At 46.9% G+C, this 25,832-nt stretch overlaps 1 protein-coding gene across 1 annotated transcript; it reads left to right on the forward strand.

Annotated features, from left to right (window-relative positions):
* Positions 1-640: 640 nt before the first annotated feature.
* LOC112117230 (cholesterol side-chain cleavage enzyme, mitochondrial) lies at positions 641-25,503 on the forward strand. The gene is made up of 9 exons (XM_024215149.1): positions 641-930; positions 5,059-5,214; positions 5,845-6,044; positions 7,149-7,352; positions 8,044-8,204; positions 10,223-10,389; positions 16,677-16,755; positions 22,706-22,897; positions 25,381-25,503. The coding sequence occupies exons 1-9, from the start codon at positions 641-643 to the stop codon at positions 25,501-25,503; spliced, it is 1,572 nt and encodes a 523-aa protein (XP_024070917.1).
* The last annotated feature ends 329 nt before the right edge of the window (positions 25,504-25,832 follow it).

Here is a 25,832-nt window from a genome sequence, read left to right on the forward strand (position 1 = left end):
GTTTTCCCGTTTGTAAAAGGAAGATAATAATTCTGACCGCCTTTGTAAAGTGCTTTCAGATCTACTTATTAAAAGAGGTAGGTGGTGGTGTTATTTTGACTCATACAGTAATTATATAGAGCTTTGATTTCAATGAAAGTTATGAATGTAAATGTCTTTGAGGATCTAGGTCATGGTCCTTGTTCTGTGCCCCCTCGTTCTTCCCCCAAACATACTGTTTCACCCAATCCTCTTCCAGGAAACCCTACGAAACCAAGCTAACCAGCATTGTTGGAGCATCAAAGATTAGGGTTAGCTAGCTGATCAGAACCAGATTTCTATCCCTTGCAAAGAAATGCATTCCTGAGCCTTCTCACTGGGAAGGGAAGTGGGAGTATCCAACCATGTCCACCCCCTACCTCGCTCCCCCCTTACTCCTGCATTCCTATGGGCGTGGCTTGCACTAACCTTCCACTGTCATTACTATAATTATCAGAGTGATTGGGAGGCAAGGACTGCAGCAGTGATTCAACTGGCTAGCTCATATCCTTGACAGAGACTGTGTTAATATAAGAGCAAGGCTCTTGGAGCGTGGGCCAGTCTGCAGGAATTTTCCCTCACAAGGTGGCTCGTTGGTTTTGTTCGCCCTTCCCTGAGGGCCATGTTAGCCAGGGGTGGCTTGCGTCTGCCAGCTTTAGCCAATCCCAGCAGCCTGTGGATCCTCTCCACTACCAAGGATGGCCAGGTCCCCGGCTACCGCAGGGTTTACACAGCCGCTGGCGAGGTGTACCCTCCTTCCCTCCAAGGGAAGGTGGCCCGGTCCTTCAGCGAGCTCCCAGGCAACTGGAGAACAGGCTGGCTTAACCTCTTTCACTTCTGGCAGGAGGGTGGCTTCCACAACGTCCACAACATCATGATCCACAAGTTCCAGAAGTTTGGACCCATTTACAGGTAAGAAGCTGTGAGGCAGGCCCCACTTGGGCAGCAACAGCTCTCCTTCTGCTCTGCACATCCCTGCTAAGGGCAGCTCAGTGGCATAAAAGAAAATATGGGGATCAAGTGTGTATAGGTAGGGTGTTGAGGTACCACGGTCTAGTGGGTTGGGCAATAGAGCAGGAGCCTGGAAACTTGGGTTCTCAGTGCCTTATGGGACAATCTTATCCATCTGCCCCTCCATTTAGATCCACTTTTGCCTCTGTCCCCAGGGACCCAACTCCAGTAGTATAAACTGAGGGGCAGTGTGGTCTAGTGGATAAGGCTGGGAGTGAGGCGACCTGGGCTCTAGTGCCAGATCTGGAACTGACTTGCTGCATGACAGTGGGCAAGTCACTGGCCTCTTTGTGCCTCAGTTTCTCAACCTACCCTTTGGCTATTGAGATGGTAAGGTCTTTGGGGCAGGCCCCTCTCCCCCCCACAGTGCCTAGGACAGAGGGACCCTGATTTCAGTGACTGGAACACTAATAGTCTAGCAGGGTCAGGTCTGAAAGATCCTTCAGTGTCTGGTCTGGGCCAGTTTTAGGGGTGACAGGAAGTCTCAGCTGGTGGCTTAACCAGAAGGCCACCCTTCCTCTCTATGTAGGTTTGTACATCTAGGAGCTCAGACACCATGGGGATGGGCAGTAATACAAAACCCCAGTGTATGAACATGTAACATTACACAGTGTAATTTCACTCTGTCATTGCAGCACATGCCCAACTCAACCAACAGTTAATATAACAGGGCAAGGGGCCCTGGATTTACCCTTCTATCTGCAAATCAAAATAGTTGTAGCGTGTAACTGTACCGAGAAAGCCAACATGGGATCGAAGTGGCCATTTACATTGTTCGATACATTTTCATTGTTGCTCTGATCACATTCCCTTGGCTGGCAGAATCTTTGGGACTCTATTATTAACAGCAAACTTCTCTCCAAACTGTACTTAGTACAAGGCTATGGGTCAGATTCTAAGCTAGCAAAAGTCAGGGGATTTCTACAGGTTGCAGTGGAGCTGTGTCCATTTACACCAGCTGAGGTGCTGGCTTTATATTTTTCATCTCAATGTTTTGCTTCCACCAGTATCTCTCTAGCCCAGGGTTATTTTAGTCATGAGAAAACCTCATGGGCCCAAATTCACCCCTAGACTTAGTCTTAGGGATTTGACCCACTACCTTGTATAGCTGTTACACAGCTGGGGCTAGTTTAGTCTGCATGGGCCTGATCCTGAAGCCCTTATTCTTTATTTGTGCTCAGTTCCCTTTGGAAGCAATAGGTGTTTTGCCTGGGTAACTAGAGTCTGATCTTGGGTGGTGTTGATCTCCGGCAATTCCCATTGGTTTGGAGTTGCAGGTGTTGGCAGCTCCCAGGATCAGACCCTTAGGAAGGACATTTAGGGGGAGGCCCTATGGAACAAGGCTGTGGGATGTGGCTGTGATGTAGTTTAGAAGACAGATTGTGGCTGGGTGTTCAAGGGGAGCTGCTCCTTGCACTTAGGCCCTGTGGACAGCCACAGATAATTCTTGCATGATCCGTGTGAAAGGCTAGTGGCATGCACCATGCCAGCCTTCCCAAAGAGGTTGTTGTGGGGCAAATGGATGGTGCAACCATGGCTCTGTGCCAGTTAGAGCAGCTGAGCCAGTATGAAGGGGTGGAGGGGAAATAGATGCTGCCTTCTTGATACATGTGACAAAGCTTCCACGTCAGTGCGCCAGGGGGAATTCTGGCTGAGTTCTGACAGCTGCACAGCCCTTTTGTCCCACGCAGACTCAGGCTGTGGCTCCAAAGCCACAATGCAGCCTGCTCAAATTCTTCACTGTGTGCACTGGGCAGACAGGAAGAGTGACCCTTTCCCATGTGATCGCCCCTTGATCACATCAAGAGTTACAGACCCAGAGCAGCTGCCCCACTAAACCCAAAAGGTAGCCCAGGATGTTAAGGCACATTCATAGATTAAGCTTCACTGTCTCCCTATGAGGTAGGTAACTTATTACCCCTGCTTTACAGGTGGGAAAACTGAGGCATAGGGAGGTTAAGGCCAGCATTTTCAAAAGTGGGTACTTTTTTCGAAGGTGTTGAAACTTGATATCAAGGCTTCATGCAAGGCTGCCAGGTAATTGATACTTTGGATTGGTGCAAGTGCCCCTAAAATATGGTTCTGGGCAACTCATTGTCTTCAGGCAGAAGAGGAAGGGTGGTTCAGTAGTTAGGGTTCTAGCCTGGGATGCTGGAGACCTGTGTTCCTGCTCAACTACAGACTTCACATGTGACCATGGGCAACTCACTTACGCCCAGATTTGTAAAGGTACTTAGGTATTGCTGCACTCAGTGTTGTAGCAACCTAATTTATTTAGGAGCCTAAATCTCATTTGCAAAACGGATTTATGCCCTTAGGAGCCAAATTCCCATTGAAAGCCAATGGGATTTAGAATCCTAGGTGCCTAAATCACTTTTGAGAATGAGATTTAGGCTCCTCAACGAGTTAGGTGTTGCAAGACTGAGAACACCGATGCCTAAGTATCTTTCAAAATCTGGCCATTAGTTTCTCTACACCTTAATATACCACTTGTGAAATGGGACTAACATTTCCCTTCCTCACAGAGTTGTTAGGACAAATACTTCAAAGCCCATGGCGGGCTCAGATTCCATGGTAACGGCGACCAGCTGTGTTTTAGGTAGAATCATTATCAGCAAGATATTGGTAACAGGAAGGCAGTTCAGAGAACAGCAGCAAAGGGGTTGAGTGAGGAAGATGAAATTAGCTAAATATGTGCAGTTTAGCTTGGCAAACAGCCAGGAGGATTATTATCATGCTATGACAGGGTATGATATTAAGAAAGGAAATAAAATCAACTGACCAAAATTCCTGAGTGTAAGACTAACGAAAACTCTCCCAATGGGAACAGCTTGGGGCTACCCCTGTATTGGACAGGAAATCGTAGCTCATTCAATCTAACTCATTTCCATGTCTAATTCCTGTGATGGCCCCTTTTGTCCAAGGACTGGGAGCAAAATCAACAAACATTAAACTAAACAAGCCTCACAACACCCATAGGAGAGAGGAAAATATTATTGTTGTTCTAATTTTACGGAAGGGTAAACAGAGGCAGGGGAAGGGGGCATGACTTGGATTCAGAGAGGGAGTCAATAACAGAAGACAGTTCTCCTGGATGCCAATCCCATACACTAATCACTAAACAAATGCAGAAGTAGTAAAAACAGAAGGGAAGAGACCTCTTGGGTCACTGAGCAGGGGCGGCTCCAGGCACCAGCACACCAAACGCGTGCCTGGGGTGGCAAGCCGCGGGGGGCAGCCTGCCAGTCGCCATGAGAGCGGCAGTCAGGCAGCCTTTGGCGGCATGCCTGCAAGAGGTCTGCCGGTCCCTCAGTTTCAGCGGCAATTTGGCGGCGGGTACGCCGAAGGCACGGGACTGGCGGACCTCCCGCAGGCATGCCACCAAAGGCTGCCTGACTGCCGTGCTTGGGGCGGCAAAATACATAGAGCTGCCCCTGTCACTGAGTGCAGTCTCCAGTCATAATCCCAGATAGATTATGAAGCACTTGTTAAGGGCTGGTCCAAAGCCCTTTGGAGTCAGAATGGCCAAGTGATTTTTGGAGCATATGTCTTATTGGGAGTCAATGGGATTTGTGCTGCTAAGTCAATTGGGTGCTGCTGAAAAGCCCATCCTCTGAGTTTCAAGTATGGGAGGTTATGCGTGTTATTTATGTCATAAGAGTTTTGATAGTGGCCTATTTTCACATACAACATATGCCCATGGGCAACTGCAATGGGCATGTTTTAGACATTTCAAGTTAATTAAATACATAATTCAGAAGACAGGACTTGATCCAGAGTTCATTGGTGTCAGTGGAAAGACTTCTCCAAACTTTGGAGCAGGCCCATAGTTTTGATCAGCAGCCAGACTTTTAGGTGTGTATCTATGCTGAACAGAGACTCTGGCCCTTGTAAATTTCCCCCATTGCTACTCATGGGGTACCAGTTACAACTCCTGCCCCACTCAGCATTTATCAGGGTCAGCAAGTGAGGTTTTCTTCAGGGCTCTTTGCTTGTGGGAGTGTCCTGATCCCCTGTCAAATGTCACAGGGAGAAACTCGGCCTCTACCAGAGTGTGAATATCATTAACCCCGAAGATGCTGCTACTCTCTTTAAATCGGAGGGCAACTACCCAGAGAGGTTCATGGTGCCACCTTGGGTGGCCTACCGTGACTTCCGCAACAAGCCATATGGAGTGCTTCTCAAGTAAGTAAGGTCTATAAAAGGGTATGCTGGGGAGTGAAGTTCCCTTTCTAATGACAAAAGTAGCTGGGCTCACCTTTATGTAGTAATCTAGGAAGGAAGGAAATGTAGCATGATGTGAGAAGAGGAGCATTGTCATAGTGATGCCTCTGAATTTGGAGCATCAGCTGGGGAGAGAAGTGGGTTGGCACCTAATTCTTAGGAAACTGTCTGAGGCTCAGGTGGGTCAGGTAGGTTTACCAGTAGTAGAGAGTCAGGTCTGGTCTCTTAACTGGAGCACATGCCCGTCCTCCTTGATCCCTAGCTTACACTCCCCATGCAACTTGTTTCCCTGCTGCTAGGACCCGTGTGACTGTCAGGCCAGGACTCTGGCCTGGAACATGTGACTCTAGGTCTGGGAAGGAATTCACATGGGAACAGACCAGCCAGGGCATGGCAGCTGGACAGGAAGCAGTGGGTGCCACTCAGGGAAAATCAGTCTGTGTTGCTTCGTGGGCGAGATGAGGAGGGTTGCAGAGGTGGGTAGGGGCTGGGTGTAGGGCGGAAGAATGGGTTTATACTGTGCCCTGCCCTGAAAGGTGGAACATATCAGGGAACACAGTGATGTGAGTGATCTTCCTTTGATTTTCCCAGGAAGGGAGAGGCGTGGCGCTCCGACCGCCTCATTCTGAATAAAGAGGTCCTGTCCCTGCAGGTGATTGACTGCTTTGTGCCCCTGTTGAATGAGGTGGGCGAGGACTTTGTCAAGAGGGTCCGAGTCCAGATCGAGAAGAGTGGCCGGGGGAGGTGGACGGCCGACCTCACCAATGAGCTGTTCCGCTTCGCCCTGGAGTGTGAGTGGGCTGGGCTGGCATGCTGCAGCTGCCTGTGGGCGTCCATTTGCTCAGTGGGGGCACCTGGGGCTGGGGGAAGCAGAGAAAAGCTCCTGCTGAGCTCAGTCAGTTTACACTAGTGCAGACCAGCCACCCCAGACATGCCACTGATTCCTGTGACTTTGCAAATGGCCCCTTATCATTAGAAGGGGTTGAACCATACCTATAGGGTCTGAACACCCTTAGGAGGTGGAAAATCCACCCTTTCTGCTTAGGAAAATCTGTTTGGATGAGCACCCAAGTGACCTTCAGCAGAACCTCTTCAGCTTGAAAAAAACTCCATGGGTTAGAATCTGTCAGTGTCTAACCTTATGCCTCAGACTGCAATGCGAAGTTCTGCAAGGATCATCCAGAACCTCTCTGCCCATCGTGTCTGAGTGTCTTGTGGATGAAATATATTTATAGGACCACATCCACAGCTGGTTTAAGTCACCACAGCTCCACTGAAGTCAATGGAAACACATCAATTTACACCAGCTGGCCCCTGAACTGTGTCTATGACTACTCATGGCACTTCCTCCAAGAATACAGTTGATGGCTCCAGAGTCCTGGCCAAATTTCAGCTGGAGTCATCGTGCCTCACCAAACCCTCTCTGCAGCCTCAGCTACATGTAGTGCTCTTTCTTCGTGTCCTGAACTGTTGTGCAGTGTCGGCTGACCCTGAAATACTGCCATTTCACCACAGAGGTGGTTGCATTTCAGTCCTAGACACTGCGTTTTATATATATAACGACAAATATGTTAGTGCTAGACTAAAGATGGGTAGAAATGACCCCTCTCTGGAGTGAAGATCTTGGAATGATGTTGGATAAGAGATACTATATCTTACACACAATAGAACTACATAAAAAAGAACATTAAGGTTGTAAAGCCAAGCTCTTGGAAGCTAGGAAACGCCAGATTTACGGTTGCCTGTGTATCCTTAATAGACAGCACTACCAGCCCTACATATAAACATACTGTGCAATGGAGGTGCTTGTGGCCAATGGCCTCCGATCACCCCAGAGTGACATTTTTGGGGATGTTGGAAGTTTTGGGTTCTAACCCTAACCCTTGCCCCTGCAGCCGTGTGCAACGTCCTGTATGGAGCACGCCTCGGGCTCCTGCAGGATTTAATTGACCCCGAGGCGCAGAAGTTCATCGATGCCGTGACCCTGATGTTCCACACCACCTCACCCATGCTCTACATCCCGCCCAGCCTGCTCTGCAGGATCAACTCTAAGACCTGGCGGGACCATGTGCAGTCCTGGGATGTGATTTTCAGGCATGGTGAGAGCTCATGTGCACTGCTGCATAGATCTCACCCATCTTAGAGTAAGGCTGGTGGCTAGAGCAGGAGCGTTCATGCTGTCATGTGGAAGGTCCCAGAGTCAGTATCATACTGCCACAGATGAGAAGTTGTTGGAGCATCATGCAGGGAAAAGGATGGATTTGCACAGAAAATAGCTCTTGCTCATAGGAAGGGGTGACTCTGGCAAGATACTTGCTCCTTGCTATACTGAGGGCTCTGATATGTTGCCAGGGTCTCTTAGATGGAAGACAGCAGGGATAGCACTGCTGGAGGAGCTGGTGGGGTTTTCTGTGGTGCAGGAGGGATCACTCAAGTGGCTTCAGTTGGGGAATTATAGGAAAGATATGAAGTGTCAGGAAAGTGCAGGATTCCCCATACTGTCCTTGGGTACCAGATTCTAGCCAGGGTTGGCCAGTCTGGGAAAGCCCAATGATCTGACCCATGGGAAAGCCACACAGTTTTTGGCTGGGGCTGGTGAGATCCTTTGACTTAAGAGATGCCATTAAAAAGCCACTCAGTGACAGCACCTTAGCATTCTCAGGAGTCTCAGGGACCAGGGGCTCAGAGGTGGGGTGGGGTGGCATGGGGAGTGGGAGGAGGGCTGGGCCCTTATAGATGCTGAATTTACTGCTTTGCTTTTTCTCCCTATCTCCCTCCCGCTTTTCTCAGCTGACAAGTGCATCCAGAACATCTACCGAGAGCTCCGGCTGGACCGGAAAAGCACCAAGGAATATACTGGGATCCTGTCCAGCCTCTTAGTACAGGACAAGCTGCCCATCGATGACATCAAGGCCAACGTGACAGAGATGATGGCGGGCGGGGTGGACACAGTAAGGATGAGCCTCGGGGATTGGGGAGAGTGCCATTGTTGTGGTGGTGATTGTGACAGGATCCCCCCTGGGGTGCAGCCTCAGACTGTGGGACCGCTGTTCCCCCTTAACTCTCTCCAGCCTGGGCTGTATCTCACAATGCCTTGCTTGTGACCAGCAGCAACCCCTCCAGGTGCTATTATTACTCAGCACAACTACATGTGGAGACCCCACACCCAGCAAGATTGCATGAATGCACCCAGAGCCACTCATGAATCACACAAAGAAAGGCACCAGAGCCAACCCCCCCAGCTCCCAGCACTGTACCCCAGGAATATACTGTCTTGCACTGCTCAAGATGAGGAGTGCAAATTTATTAATTGGTTCATCACTTCAACAATGGAAAGTGGATATACACTAGCCTTTGTACCCTGAGCAGATTTGCCCCACACTTCATACAAACTCACTGGTAAAGATAACCAGTAAAACAAATTTATTGACTATAAATGATGGATTTTAAGTGATATTAAGTGATAGGCAAAAAGTCAGAGTTAGTTACCAGAAGAAATAAAATATAAGCAATGCAGTCTAAACTCTCAACCTTATTAGACTGGACAACATCTAGATTAAGCAGTTTATCTCACCCCACAGGATATTGCAGTCCTTAATATACAGGTTTGTTCCTTAAACCTGGGCCAATCTCCCCTGTTGGAGTCTTGTCTTCTTCTCCATGTCTTGTGTGCTTGCAGCATAGGTGGGAGCAGAAGGGCCTAGTATGTGTCCACTCTGTCTGTTTTATACCCTCAGTCCATGTGCCTGGAAAACACAAGTCCAGGTATGTCTGGGGGGGCATTGCTGAGTCTCCAGGCAAAGTTGAGCAATCCCCCTGATGTGGCCTCATGCAGGTGAGTCATTGCATTGTAGCTCCCTTGCTGGACAATGGCTGTTGATGGGTTGTTTCACACCCCACCTGGGTGTTGGTTACTCTTCTTGCTGTTGCCTCTGGGGAGCTATCTGTCTGATTCCCCAATTTACAGCATGTTTCAGTGACAACCATACAATACAATTCTCATAACCTCACATGCATTAATGATGCACATATATGGATAGAGAAATGACTTTCAGCAGATCGTAACCTTTCCCGGATGCCTTACAAGGCATGCTTTATATGTAATATCACAATTATATACAGATGAGGAATATGGAGTTAGAGGCTCATATTTAAATGTGTGATAACTTTGACATTAATGGAAAATATGCACACATGATAAATGTACTTTAAAAGTGTCATGACTGTTTTTAGCAGTATGGATTTGTGGAAATATTCCACAATGAAGTGAAATAGAGGCACAGTTATAGAATGCTACATAAATGTCAGCACTCATCCTCTTGTGGAGAATTAATCTTACAGGCAAGCCACCTACCATTATCCTTAACTTTGAAGAAACTTTGAAACAGAGTGCTCTCTCAAGGTACAGAACATGCCAGCAATATTGCAATATCTGTGGTAATTGCTGTGTACTAGAAGGTTTAGGGGAGAGAATTCATTATCACCTTGGACCTGGCATTTCACTAAGGAGCAATGGTGGAACCTCAACATAGTTCCCTGTTTGCATATCCTGGCTCTGGCACCCCTCTGATGGCGTAAGTGCCCCCAGATGACTTTTCCACACTGCTCCTCAAAGGAGGATGCTCGTGGTGGAGTACACAAGGCAGAGAATGGCAAATGTTGAGAGCTTGGAACTGGAGTTCTGGCACCTGAGTGCCTCACTCCCATAGGCTCTTCTAAAAGTCCCGGCCCGTAACACTTCATCAACACAGGGGCTTTTCTCTGAGCATCTCAAGGTGCTTCATTAAAGCCACACAACCAGGCCCCCTTGTCAGAAAGGGAAACTGAGGCACAGAGCGGAGACATGGCATGCATGGGTCACCCAGAGAGCAACATCCCTAGGGTCAGAACCCAGTTGGTGTTGAGTTCTAGGCGGTTCCCCTGTGCCTTGCTCTAGACCCCCATGACCATCCTCTGTGCCCTGCTCTAGACCTCCATGACCCTCCAGTGGGCCATGTTCGAACTGGCTCGCACTCCAGTGGTGCAGGAGCAGCTGCGGGCGGAGATCTTTGCGGCCAGACAGGCAGCACAGGGTGATATGCTGAAGATGTTGAAAGCCATCCGGCTGCTCAAAGCTGTCATCAAGGAAACGCTCAGGTAAGGAGTTTTCCTTTTCAAGATAGTGTAATCAGTTCCTGACCCCCACCACTTTCTACCCAGATGTGGGTCCACAGATGCCTGCCTTCTCTCTATGGGAGTTCAGCCTGGTACTTAGGTACTTATACAACCCCCAGCACTACAGAATCTGAGCACTGGAGCTGGAGTTTTTTACCATTGAAGAAAAACAAGTGTCTCCCTTGAATGGCTCTTGAATCCTCTTAGAACAGTGGTTCTCAAATTTCATTGCACCGTGACCCCCTTCTGACAACAAAAATTACTACACGACCCCACAACTGGGGACCAAAGACTGGTCAGGGCAGGGCGGGGCCAAAGCTGAAGCCCAAGGGCTTCTGCCCCGGGTGGCGGGCATGTAACCTTAGCCCTGGGCGGTGGGGCTTGGGCTTGGGCTTCAGCCCTGAGTGGTGGGGCTTGGGCTTGGGCCCTAGGCCCCAGGAAGTTTAACACCAGCCTTGATGACCCCATTAAAATGGGGTTGTGACCCACTTGGGGGTCCCGACCCACAGTTTGAGAACCCCTGTATTAGAAGATAACGGGTCACTACCTACTTACCTATGGAGCTATCACCTTAGTTCTAGTGGGAGGGTTCTGTGCTTTTGATGCTGGAGGTGTCTGGTTCTCTGCCAGCATAGTGGGTTTGCTACAGTCCATCTAACACACTTTTTCATCAGTGCAGCGTTTATGACTTAGCAACAATGGAAACATTTTGAGAGAAACTGATGCAAAGGGTGATAAATTTGCCTCCTTAAAAGGCAATTATCTGAGCACCACAGAGCACAGCACTGTTGTCCTTCCACAAAAATAAGTTCACAGAATTGGAAGATTCCTCCATCCCTCCCCCAGTGGGTTCACCATAAAGTTTCCAGTTTGCTTTTCCATGACAATTTCTCTGAGCGTCAAGGAAACAGGAGAAGAGAACAAATATGAAGTCATTGCTAACTCTGGGTCACTGCTACACTGAACAGTGCCTTTGCAGACTGACAAATAGGCCCATGCTGCAAAGTGTCATGTACCCCTTGTACACGGGAGGTTGCAAGGCTGCTACTTGCAGGTCAGACTTCTGTACCAGATTTGGCCTGGCTACAGAGAGATCCAATATATGTGTTCTTTTTAAAATACCTTAGAACACGGCTAGGTTTGCTGTTACTAGTTCTGGTAAGGGATGCTATGCACTGTGCTGCCTAGCAGTTGAAAATTATAATACAGTTTTAGACTAGAACCATAGAATCATAGGATTGGAAGGGACCTTGAGAGTTTATATGGTCCAGTCCCCTGCACTCATCCCATAAGATACCATGAGTAAGGATATCACTAAACTGGTTCTCTCTGTGTGTGAGCAGCTTCCTCGACTCCTCCATGACCCACTCTGCCCTTGCATAGGAGACGCATGGCACATCCGCTGCTTTGAAGACCTGTGCCTGTGGATCAAAGGGAGGGGGCATTTTGTCTGGTCTCTTTTTGAAAGCTTTCCTACTGCTTCCTCGTATTTCAGAATCTTTAATATCAAGCACTCAAGAAACTTTGAAAAAATAGCACCATTGATAATTGATTCCAACATTGACAACCCCAGGAAATCAGTTGAATTCTTTTGTCTGTCTAATATTGGCCTCATCAATCTCCCATGACAGAGAGATAGGTGGCACAAGGATGGGGATTAATAATAAACTTCATGGGTCTGCAAGAGATGTGCTCAAGAGTTCTGAGCACATTATGTGCAAACACAAAGCCAAAGAAAACCTAGACAGCTTTGGAAGAGATCCTTCAGGACTGCCGATTGCTGCCATAATAACAGTGTGTTCCCATCTGCCACTGACACCAGATCTAACCTTGGGAAATGGCAGACTAAACTAATAAAGCCCTGCACGTGCAGGAGCAAAGCTACTCAAAGATTGCAGTGCTTGCTTCAGAGAGGAAAGTTCTGAATCAATTTAAAAGGCTAGGAGTCCAGCTCTGCAGGCAGGACAATGGGAGAAGGGGAACCTGTCCAAAGAGAATTTTCATCTGGGCCAGCACATCTAGGCCCATGCTGGGACTTAGGCCTGGTCTACACTACGACTTTAATTCGGATTTAGCTGCGTTAATCCGAATTAATCCTTAACCCGTCCACACAACGGAGCCAGTTACTTCGAATTAAAGGGCACTTAAAATCGATTTCTGTACTCCACCCCAACGAGCGGAGTAGCACCAAAATCGATTTTGTTAATTCGAATTAGGGGTAGTGTGGCCGCACACCACCGAATTAATGTGGTTAAAAACCGAATTAATGTGCTTAGTGTGGCCGCGCACAATCGAATTTATACAAGCTGTTTCCCAAATTCGAATTATCTAAATTCGAATTAATCTCGTAGTGTAGACGTACCCTTAGACTCCTTCCCATTGCAGACACTAAACTGCTCGTGCCAGGGAGGGTGCTGGGCTGCTAGATGTGCATTACTTAAAGAGCCAGATCTTCAGCTGTGGCAAATCAGCATCAGTTCATTGACTTAATTGGAGTTATTTAGATTTACCCCAGCTGAAGATCTAGCCCCAAGCTTCTGCTTCTCCCTGCTGGTGGCCAGGTGGACATTAAACAGCTTATAGCAAAAAACACAAAGACAACAGGGAAGAGCTCTGGTTTCATGGCCATCATCTCCACCCTCTCAATGAAACAGCTTCTCATACCCAAGGCTACATGAGATATTGCTGTGCACATAATGACTGCTAGATTGGCAGAGATGTTGATCTTGGGGCAGAGACTGTTTTTTTTATTCTCTGTACAGCACCTGTACAGTGAGTAGACCATGCCTGGAGGTGGCTCTGCAATAATATAAATAATAATGAATGATTTTTCTAACACATTCATGTGTTAAGTGCTTTGAGCCTGATTTTGATAATTTACACCAGTGGAATTGCATAGACAGACCATCAAGTGACTCCTGATTTACCTCAGGAGCAGAATTGGTCCCCTAGAGGATATCAGGAAATGTATTTAGGCTCTTAAACTGGCATTGTGGGTTCAGTCAAACGGAGACATTGACAAACATGAGGTTAGAGGAGAATGGCTCAGAAGATGGGAGAACTGGCATGTAAGACCCATGGAAAAAGCTTGAGAGGATTGGACACATCCTTTGTGGAAAACTGTATCACAGTGATGCATGGCGGCTGTATGCATGGGGTAGCATGGAAAGGACCGTGATCATGCAATCAAGGAGGACAGGACAACACATCTTAAATTGCAGCTGGGACAGTTTAGGCTAAATATTAGGGGTAGTGTTATAGGACCAGTTTGTTGATAGCACAAATTGTCACTGGAATCACTTACCATGGAGTGATTCAAGACTAGATCTTACGCCCATCTGGCAGAATTGGCTTTAGGCATCATGTGTCTTATCTACACTGGGAATTTTCCCCAGTTCTAGCAATAACTGTTCAGCGACCAGTGTTTGGATTGGTGGACCCTGCTGGAAACCAGGGTCAATCATGCTTCAATGCAAGGAAATGGGCTAGATGACTTGCTAGCGTTCCCATCCCATTGAAGCAATATGCTGGTTTGATCAGCTACCCAGCCAGCATGCTGTGCACAATGGAAACTGTCTTAAGCAATGTGACAGGGCCATAGCTGGGCTCCCACCAAACTACTACTGAGTTCCCAGGCAGGTGCACAAAGTAAAAGGGGTTTTTGGCTGTCACTCCTTTCAGGCAGGGTCCCACACACAGCAGCAACAGGCAAGTCACATGGAGCACATTCCCTGTCAAGCCGACCTTCCCTCCTCTGGGCTTCTGGCCCCAAGTCAGACTTTCCTCATAGAGTAAGATCTGGGAAGCTGCTCTCCGTCCCAGCCAGACTCTACAGAAGCTGGGCTGTCCCGTTTTAACACCTCCTGACACAAGGGCGGTGGATTAATCGCACTTAAATCATGTGATTAACTAAAAAAAAATTTAATGATGATTAATCGCAGTTTTAATCACACTGTTAAACAATAGAATACCAATTGAAATTTATTAAATATTTGTGGATGTTTTTCTACATTTTCAAATATATTGATTTCAGCTACAAGACAGAATACAAAGTGTACACTGCTCACTTTATTTATTATTTTTATTACAAATATTTGCAGTGTAAAAATGATAAACTAAAGAAACTGTATTTTTCAATTCACCTCATACAAGTACTGTAGTGCAATCTCTTTATCGAGGAAGTGCAACTTAGAAATGTAGATTTTTTTTTGTTACACAACTGCAACCCAAAAACAAAACAATGTAAAACTTTAGAGCCTACCAGTCCACTCAGTCCTACTTCTTTTTCAGCCAATCGCTAAGACAAACAAGTTTGTTTATATTTATGGGAGATAATGCTGTCCGCTTCTTATTTACGTCATCTGAAAGTGAGAACAGGCACTTTTGTAGCCAGCATTGCAAGATATTTACATGCCAGATATGCTAAACATTCGTATGCTTCATGCTTCAGCCACCATTCCAGAGGACATGCTTCCATGCTGATGACGCTCGTTAAAAAATAATGCATTAATTAAATTTGTGACTGAACTCCTTAGGGGAGAATTGTATGTCTCCTGCTCTGTTTTACCCACATTCTGCCATATATTTCATGTTATAGCAGTCTCGGATGACATCCCAGCACATGTTGTTCATTTTAAGAATACTTTCACTGCAGATTTGACAAAACAAAAAGAACATACCAATGTGAGATTTCTCAAGATAGATACAACACTTGACCCAAGGTTTAAGAATCTGAAGTGCCTTCCAAAATCTGAGAGGGACGAGGTGTGGAGCATGCTTTCAGAAGTCTTAAAAGAGCAACACTCTGATGCGGAAACTACAGAACCCGAACCTCCAAAAAAGAAAAATCAACCTTCTGCTGGTGGCATCTGATTCAGATGATGAAAATGAACATGCATCGGTCTGCACCGTTCTGGATTGTTATTGAGCAGAACCCATCATCAGCATGGACGCATGTCCTCTGGAATTATGATTGAAGCATGAAGGGACATATGAATCTTTAGCGCATCTGGCACATAAATATCTTGCCACACTGGCTAGAACAGTGCCATGCTGTCACTTTCAGGTGACACTGTAAACAAGAAGCGGGTGGTATTCTCTCCCACAAATATAAACAAACTTGTTTGTCTGAGCCAGTGGCTCTCAACCTTTCCAGACTACTGTACCCCTTTCAGGAGTCTGATTTGTCTTGCATACCCCCAAGGTTCACCTCACTTAATAACTACTTGCTTACAAAATCAGACACAAAAATACAAAAGTGTCACAGCACACTGTTACTGAAAATTGCTTACTTTCTAATTTTTACCATATAATTATAAATCAATTGGAATATAAATACTGTACTTACATTTCAGTGTATAGTATATCGAGCAGTATAAACAAGTCATTGTCTGTATGAAATTTTAGTTTGTAAAATTCACTAGTGCTTTTTATGTAGCCTGTTGTAAAACTAGGCAAACATCTAGATGAGTTGATGTACACTCTGAAAGACCTCTGAGTACCCCCAGGTGTACATGTACCCTGGTTGAGAACCACTGGTCGGAATGATTGGCTGAACTACAAGAAGGACTGAGTGGACTTGTAGGCTCTAAAGTTTTACATTGTTTTATTTTTGAATGCAGTTTTTTTGTACATAATTCTACATTTGTAAGTTCAACTTTCATGATAAAAAGATTGCACTACAGTACTTGTAACGGGGGAATTGAAAAATACAATTTCTTTTGGTTTTTACAGTGGAAATATTTCTAATAAAAAATAAATATAAACTGAACACAGTACACTTAGTATTCTGTGTTGTAATTGAAATCAATATATTTGAAAATATAGAAAACATAAAAACATATTTAAATGGTATTCTTTTATTGTTTAACAGTGCGATTAATCATGCGACTAACCATGATTATTTTTTTAATTGCGTGATTGATTGCAATTAATTTTTTTAATCGCTTGACAGCCCTCCCTGACACCTATTGCAGGTGTAGCAGGTCAGGGCTTATTAAGCCCACAGCAGCTTGTTAACCTTCTCCTGGACAGCAGAGGGTTTGTATACCCTGTCACAAGCAATAGCTCGATGGCCTGGTTTAACAGAGGTAGGTCCTCTATCAAAGTGGGAGCAGAATGACATGGGGAATCTTTGGGCTGAGCTCTTATTTCTAAGGTGGATGACTGGTCTCATGCACAGCCCTGATTGTATACTCTGCCCATTGGGACAATATCAACTGTAAATGAGTGATGAGTAAATACCACCCTGATGTGTCCTCCTCCTGCAGGCTCCATCCAGTAGCAGTGACCCTACAGAGATACACAACACAGGAGATTATCCTCCAGGACTATTTCATCCCTGCCAAGGTGAGCTTCCCATTGGGGCAGGGCCAGACGGAAGGAGGGGAACAGGCACCTGTGGAACTTTGGCTTTGTCTCCACTAGATGTCTTAACATTTTCCACTGTTGCTGCTTTTGGTGCCTCTCCAATGGTGGTGGCCAGCGTGGGAGCACAGCTATAGGCTGCAGGGCTGGCCCACAACATTTTGGCACCTGAGGCGGGGAGCTCAAATGACGCCCCCATGCCCCCTAGCTTGGGCCAAAACTTTGAAAGGTCTCAGTTCTACCTTTTTCCTGTTCTACTCCTCTCATGGTACTGCTCTGCTACCTACCCCAATAAAGGAGAACTAAAAACTTAAAATGCCTTGTTCCAAAATTTTAAGTAACCTTAACTTTCAAACGCCTGAACAGCAAATGTAACTTTTCTTGTCTGCATAGTAAACACTGGCATTTTTATCCATTTGAATAATCAAAGTGGTGCTTTCCATGCCTTCTTGGTTGCAAAGATTTGAACTGCTTCCTGAAGGTCCACAGTCTGGGCCAGCTCATGCTCTATTGAGATGGTTGCAAGGCCGACCAGCCTCTCCTGTGTCATTGTGGAGCGTAGAAGTGTTTTTATTAACTTCAGCTTGGAGAAGCTGCGTTCTCCACTGGCAACTGTTACAGGAAGTGTTAGAAGTATGCACAGAGCAACAAAAGCATTTGGAAAGAGGGTGGTCATCTTATTTGTGCACATATATTCCAGAACAGCCTTTGGAGTTGATCCTGCTGAAATGTATCTTGAAAGGGCTTTCAGTTCATCACCTAAATCACTCGCATCAATATCGCGCATGTCATCATGTGTCTCTAGTGCTCTGCATTGCTGGTGTACGTCTTCTTCAGGTATAGTGAGGAGTTTTGGAATATCATACAACATCCCAAATATACTGCTGTGTTCCTTGAGCTGCATGAAACGTTCTTTCACTGACTGTATTGCACAATCTAGCACCTGGTTAAAGAATTCAACTTTGAATTGTTGTTTGGGGTCTCTTATGGGATTATCCCGTGCCTTGTAATCAAAATGTCTTTTTCTTCGGTGACTCTTGTATTCTTGAATGGGTGGGAAAATAGCTTCGGTGTGAAGTTCCTCTGCCAACTTCTGTGCAGTCTTCAGAACGTTTTGAAATCCCTCATCTGACCAGTAAGACTGTAGGTATGACTTTGCTTTGTCCAGTTGTTCCATTGCTCCAGATATATCAAGGTCAACACCTTGGAGTCTCTTGCTTACAACATTTATTTCAAATAGAATGTCATGCCACAACACTAAGCCGCACAGAAATGTGAAGTTATGTATTTTTCTGGTGATTCCATTTCCCTCTGCCACTCTTCTCCCACGAACAGTTCCTGTCATAGCATTATCCTCCATAATGGCAACTATGGCATCATCTATCTTCCCAATTTAGTGTTTGATAGGCTTTATCACCTCCACTCGACTTTCCCATCGTGTGGCACTCAGTGGTTTCAGTGTCAGAGAGGATGTTCTCAGATGTTGCTTCAAAATTTGTCATTGATGAGTTGATGCAGAGAAAAATACATAAATGCTTTGAATTACATTAAAAAATTCAGCAGCCTCACTAGAAGCTGATGCTGCATCACTGACCACCAAGTTCAATGAATGAGTACTGCATGGGACAAAAAAAGCTTGAGGGTTTAACTCTCGGATCTGTGTCTGCACTCCTCTGTTCTTTCCTCTCATGTTGGCACCATTATCATAGCCCTGACCTCTCATGTCAGCTATCGCAATTCCCATATCTTCCAGCTCTTTAAGAAGCACTTTTGTCATACCAGCTCCTGTAGTATCATCAATGTCAATAAATTCTAGAAAATGCTCTCTGACAGTCACCATTGCAGGGACATTTTCACTAGGTTCCGTTGTTGTTACAAAATGCACCATTAAAGTCATTTGTTCCATATGGCTGATGTCAGGTGTGCAGTCCAGAATAACAGAGTAATATCTTGCTGACTTCAGATCTGCCACAATCTTCTGTTTGACTTTTGTTGTCAGTAACTGTATGATCTCATTTTGAATTGTTTTTCCAAGGTAGTGGTGTGTGTACATTTCTTGGGTGGTGACTCTTCTTAGATGCTCCTGGAGTACAGCATCAAACTCAGCCATCAGCTCCACAGTTTTAAGGAAGTTTCCGTTGTTTGACACATACAGCTGATCTGAAGTGCTAGGTTTTGGGTAGCAAGCATTCTCACAATGGCAGTGAGCCTTTTCAGAACATTTTTGCCAGTAAAGATGCAAATCTGATGCAATCTTCTCTTGATGCTGATCATCTATGGTGGCCTTTAACCTTAGTCTCATCACAAGCTCTTTCCACCTATGGAATGTTCTCTGGTGATTTGCTGCCTTCCCATGGCATGCCAGATTTCTAGCCAGATTTTTCTAGTCCTTTGTTCCTGTAGAACCCAATGTGGCTGGAACATTAGACTAGAAGAGTTTGTAACAAAAACAGTATGCATCATTCTGGGTTTTTGAGTACATAAGCCATGGCCTCTCCACTTTGCCACCATTGGGGATTTCACGCCAGTAATGTGTTGGATGGAAACTTCTATTTTCATTGTCTTTGGGGAACATGAAGTTTTTCACTTGCTGTGGCCCATGCAGTACAAGGAAGTCCCTCAGGCTACTGCTCAAGTGGGTCCACAGTCCTGGATCATCTAGACTTAAGGAACTAAACTCAGCAGCAGCTATTTCTTGCGCCTCCACCACACTCTTCTCCGATCTACACTTTTCTTCAGGAATGTGCATGGTTACATCCATTTGAGATGCAGATATGGATGCTGCAGTAGCTGCCAGGTCACCTGCACTCTGACTAACTGGAAGATCAGGCATCTCCTCACCACTCACATCCTCACTGGGGCCGGAAGGCTCACAGTGAACATTTGTGTCTATTTCAGAGTAGCAGCCGTGTTAGTCTGTATCTGCAAAAAGAACAGGAGTACTTGTGGCACCTTAGAGACTAACAAATTTATTAGAGCATAAGCTTTTGTGGGCTACAGCCCACTTCTTCGGATGCATAGAATGGAACATATATTGAGGAGATATATATACACACATACAGAGAGCATGAACAGGTGGGAATTGTCTTACCAACTCTGAGAGGCCAATTAAGTAAGTGAAAAAAAACTTTTGAAGTGTTAATCAAGCTAGCCCAGTACAGACAGTTTGATAAGAAGTGTGAGAATACTTACAAGGGGAGATAGATTCAATGTTTGTAATGGCTCAGCCATTCCCAGTCCTTATTTAATCCTAAATTGATTGTATCTAGTTTGCATATCAATTCCAGCTCAGCAGTCTCTCGTTGGAGTCTGTTTTTGAAGTTTTTCTGTTGTAAGATAGCCACCCGCAGGTCTGTCATTGAATGACCAGACAGGTTAAAGTGTTCTCCCACTGGTTTTTGAGTATTATGATTCCTGATGTCAGATTTGTGTCCATTAATTCTTTTGCGTAGAGACTGTCCGGTTTGGCCAATGTACGTGGCAGAGGGGCATTGCTGGCACATGATGGCATATATCATATTGGTAGATGTGCAGGTGAATGAGCCCCTGATGGTATGGCTGATGTGAATAGGACCTAAGCTGAGCTGGAATTGATATGCAAACTAGATACAATCAATTTAGGATTAAATAAGGACTGGGAATGGCTGAGCCATTACAAACATTGAATCTGTTTCCCCTTGTAAGTATTCTCACACTTCTTATCAAACTGTCTGTACTGGGCTAGCTTGATTATCACTTCAAAAGTTTTTTTTCACTTACTTAATTGGCCTCTCAGAGTTGGTAAGACAACTCCCACCCAGGGGCGGCTCTATGTATTTTGCCGCCCCAAGCACGGCAGTGAGGCAGCCTTCGGCGGCATGCCTGCGGGAGGTCCGCTGGTAACGCAGATTTGGCGGCATGCCTGTGGGAGGTCCGCCGGTCCCGCGCCTTCAGCGTACCTGCCGCCAAAGCCGCGGACCGGCGGACCTCCCGCAGGTATGCCGCCAAAGGCAGCCTGACTGCCGCCCTCAGGGTGACCGGCAGGCCGCCCCCCGTGGCTTGCCGCCCCAGGCACGCGCTTGGTGCGCTGGTGCCTGGAGCCGCCCCTGCTCCCACCTGTTCATGCTCTCTGTATGTGTGTATATATATCTCCTCAATATATGTTCCATTCTATGCATCCGAAGAAGTGGGCTGTAGCCCACGAAAGCTTATGCTCTAATAAATTTGTTAGTCTCTAAGGTGCCACAAGTACTCCTGTTCTATTTGTGTCTATGTATCTCAGGAGAGCTCCTTGCTGCTTAGATAGAAAAGCTTCCTTTGCTTTCTTTCTTTTTCTGAATGCTGCCCCAGAGGGGCGTTTTCTTCTTTCACTCAGCTTTTCTGTGCCATCTATAGTGGCTTTCAGCACTGAATTGAAGGGGACAAATAAGCAGGCTGGTAGCAGGGCCTGAGTGAGGCATCTTAAAGGCCTAACTGGCTCCTACTACTTCAATTGACTGCTTGTTCTCCTCAAGTGGGTTCAGGGCAGCAGCAGGAAACAGGAAGCTCCCTGAGAAGCTGTTGTTAATCAGTCCAGGCTCCTGGGGGTGCTAGAGAGGTACATAAGAGGCTCCTCCTCCTCTCTCTCCTTGCAGCTCCTGCTGCTTTCTGTTATTCCCTCTCACCTTTTCTCCTGCCTGCCTGTTATGTCTCTTGTGCCCTTCTTCCTCCAGCACAGCACTCCACCATCTCTGTGCATCTAGAGCAGAGAGAATACATATGCACCAGCAGCAGACACAATTTTCTACACTCTGGGTCCTAGTGGTCCCCCACCCCCCACAGTCTGGCACCTGAGGCGGCCGCCTCAGTTCGCCTCATGGTAAGGCTAGCAATGATAGGCTGCCCCGGCCATTTTAACCATTGTGTCAGCCAGATCTAGTGCAGAATACCCATGGCTTGTAGCAAAGGCCCCATTCACAGCCAAGGGAAGATTGTAGATAAGCACTGTTTAAAAACTTGCTTATGGCCAACCAGGATTGTACCAGGCTTGGGCTAGTCAGTGATGCCAGGGTTGGGGCACATTAGCTTGGTGTTTAAAGAAAAGATCTACCATGAATCTGAACCCAGCCCAAAGCACAAGCGCCTGGGCCCATCCAAACTGGCTGGCCAAGGCATGGGAATCTGGGCTGAGCTTTAGAGACACAGCAGAGAACTCACAGCCCGGGGGGGCGAGGGAGGGGCACTTTAAACTACCTTTGCGCCTGCCTGATCCTGGGTTGCTCTGGCGGCTGGAGTGTCCACTGCCCAGGGGCCTGTCTAACCTACAGCAGCCTTCATAGCCTGCCCCACAGAGCACTGCTCTGCCGAGAATCTCTGCTGCACCTGAGCCCCACACATGTCCTTCAGAAGGCAGCCTTCCACCACACCTGCCTGCACTGAGGGAATTCTCCCCCAGCTGGATATGGGACCCCTTCTGCTGTTCCCTTTGCCCTTTTACCCAGTGTAAAGGGGTGGGGGAGGGAATTCACCTAGTGAGTTTAAGCCGTGCGTAGATATGGACCTTACACTCAGTTGTAAGAGCACTTTAGATGGGCCCAAAGAAAATGGGGGAACTAAACGTGTGGCTGGCTGGAGCAGACACAGGCTCTGAAACCATTGCCAGTTACAGAGTGAACAGCGCACAGCCTCTCTGCGCAGCACATACAGCAGCACTCTCCTGATGGAGCATACCATTAAAGTCAGTGTCACCCACCCTGAGGGAGGGCTGCCCACCAGGCCCTGTGTGTAGATCTCTGTTTGTGGTGGCACAATGGGCCAGACTCACCCCTGGTGTAAGGGCAGATGCTGTTCCCTCACATTGTGACTGCAGTGTCACTCCCCTGTCATGACTGAAGTCTGGCACAGCCCCTGTGATGGATGCCTGCTGGGAGAGCTGCTAGCAGTCCACTCACCCTCCCTCCCCTCTCCTTTGCAGACTCTAGTGCAAGTTGGAATTTACGCTATGGGCCGTGATCCCAAGTTCTTCACCAAGCCAGAGCTGTTTGATCCGGCAAGATGGCTGAAAATGGACTCTACATACTTCAGGGGGCTGGGCTTTGGCTTTGGGCCACGCCAGTGCCTCGGTCGCAGGATTGCTGAGCTGGAGATGCAGCTCTTCCTGATCCATGTGAGTCTGACACCTTCCTCCCTTGGCAAAGCTGCAGAATTTGCAAAGCACCTTGTCGCTGAGGCAAGTTCCCGGCGATGCCAGAGAAGGGCTGTGGGCAGCTGCACAGAGAACCAGGGGAACCTAGGGCTCTGTTGGGAAAGAGAGAAACAGAGGTCTAGGCACTTGGCTGTCTGCGTGGCTTGCACAAGTGGAATGAGCATTGCATGGTAGATGGTTCAGGCAGCTAAAGCTGAAAATTACAGTGCAGGTGCATGTGCCAGCAAGCGCCCCGCAATCCAAACTGGGATCTGAGGGTATGTCTACACTGTACATTAAGCTGGGATCAGATTTAGGTTTGAGCCCAAGCCCCCAACCCCCACTTCCATCCACACACAAATCAGTCTGACTCAATAAGCACTCAGGACCCAGATCTTAGGACCCTGCTAGGTGAGTGGGGCTGAGCTGGAATCCTGCTCAAGCCCTGTCATGTTGCAGTGTGGACACAGCTCAAGCTGACCCGAGTCAGACAGTCTGTGTAGCTCACTGACTGTGGACATGTTAGTACGGCGTGAGACCCGGTTCCAGCAATTGTAAACCCAGGTTTACAATGCAGTGTGGCTGCTCAAGCGTGGGCTTGGCAGCACCAAGGCCACAAGCCCAGATCCCACAGATCCTGGTTTATAATGCAGTGTAGCCATACCCTGAGAGTCCTGCTAGAAGCGTGCAAAAGATTAGCAACAAATACGCAAAACCAGTCCAAATCAGAGGGAGGTCTTTCTTTCCACTGGAATCAGCATGATCCAGCAGATAGTGCATTGGTTTCAGAGTCCTGGTGTCTAGGCCCAGCTTTCTCAGTGTTCATGGATATTCACTTCATCTCTCTGGCCCAGATACACAAAGGTATTTATGCACCTAATGCCCACTCATTTCAATGGTGCCTAAATACTTTTGAGGTTCAGGGCCTCTGTGTCTTAGTTTCCCCAACTGTGAAATGGGGCTAATAATAGTTGCCTTCCTTTATAATGTGCTTTGATGTCTGCAGCTAATGAACATGTTGCAAGGAAGGCTGATCTGGTGGGTTGGGTGCTAGCCTGGGGCTCCACAGATCCAGGCTCAATTCTCTGCCCTGGCACAGGATGCCTGTATGATCTTAGGTAAGTCACTTAGCCGCTCTGTGCCTCAGGTTCTGCAGCTGTACAGTGAGACTAATAACAATGCCCTGCCTCCCAGGGGTGTGTGAGAATAAATGCATTAAAGAATCTGAGATGTCCACATTCACCGGTGATGGAGGCTACATAAGGAGCTTAGGGCTTGTCTATACTCCTGCTTAAGTCAATGACATAACTTACAGTGGTGTCTACTGCATCTCCTACCGACATAGCTTCCACCTCTTGCTGAGGTGGAGTAATTATGTCGTTGGGCAAGCGCTCTCCCATTGACATAATGCATCTGTGAGGACAATCGTAAATTAAAAATGGGAAAAAGATACTTGTAATAATATTTCATGGAAAATTTAAAAATGATCTGCCAAAATCTAGCTAAGGTCATGAATTTTCCTTTGGCTGATAAGCCCCTTAGAATGTCAGGGTTAGAAGGGACCTCAGAAGGTCATCTAGTCCAACCCCCTGCTTAAAGCAGGACCAATCCCCAGACAGATTTTTGCCCCAGAACCCTAAATGGCCCCCTCAAGGATTGAACTCATAACCCTGGGTTTAACAAGCCAATGCTGAAACCACTGAACTATCCCTCCCCCCAGTAAAAGCTGGCTTCACAATGCAGGCTTCCCAAGTCACATGGTTTGTTTTATGGCAGATCACAGAGAATTTTTGCCAGTTTTCTTGAAGTTCATAAAAAAGCAAAACTAGAGGGGTACAAAATCTTCCCCAAATGAGCAACATTTTTGGGTGTGCACATCATCTCCTGCATGCACAGATGGAGAGCAAAGACCATCTAGTGCAATGAATACAAGGACATTTAAAGAATGTCCAGCCCCGAAGTCAAAGACTAGGGATAAAGTCATTTCAACCCTATTCCACAGTGGAGCTCCCCCACACTGCCTTCTTCCCAGAGAGCTCCCTTCTCATCCTCTGGTTATCAGGGTCATTCACCTAAGGCCCCACTGAACATCCTTCTTAGTGGAGAGTGGTGGGAGGTAATGCCACACATCTTGCTCAGTCCTGCAAATTTCCTGCACTGGGGTAGTCAACTCTGAATCTTCCAGAGGGCGATAGTGGCTTGTGGCAAGAAATTATTGTGCCACAAGTTGAAAAAGTGGCACATAGTGTCTTGCCACTGTCTGGCTCAAGTCAATGGTGCTTCTAGTGTAGGTCAGAAGTGGGGGCATTGGCAAAGCTGTCTGGGGAGTTGCGGGAAGCTTGCACAGCATCTCACTGCAGCCACAGTGCAATGAGACCTTCTCCTCCATTTGTCTCATTGGTTGGAATCAAGATGAGTTTGCATCTCTGACAGATTTTCATTGTCTCTTTTGTTCTATTTCCCAGATGCTGGAGAACTTCAAGATAGAAACCAAGAGAGGAGTGGACATTGGTACCAAGTTTGACCTCATCCTGATCCCAGACAAACCAATATGCCTTACGTTACGGACCCTGGACTCCCAGCCATGAATGGAACAGAAGCTACCGCTCCCCACTGATTCTGTGACAAGGCCGGGCCAATGGGTGATGGAGCCACCGTCAACCCATCTTGAGCCAGCTGAAGAGCTGTCACCTGTGTTTGGGACAATCTGTACATATGATGGAACTTTGTTTCTAGACATAAAAATTAGACTCTAGTAAGGAGAAATGAATAGGGGCTAGGGGTGGGTGTGATGGGATTCCCCGGGGTGCAACTTGGAACTGGGGTACCACTGAGCCCTCTGACCTGTCAGCCTGGGCTCCCTCTCACACTTTAATGCCATGACAAACCTCTGGCAGGTACTGCACTTACACAGGCA

The sequence above is a fragment of the Terrapene carolina genome, unplaced genomic scaffold, assembly GCF_002925995.2.
Source record: "Terrapene carolina triunguis isolate 2854851 unplaced genomic scaffold, T_m_triunguis-2.0 Scaffold67, whole genome shotgun sequence".
Classification (NCBI taxonomy): domain Eukaryota; kingdom Metazoa; phylum Chordata; order Testudines; family Emydidae; genus Terrapene; species Terrapene triunguis.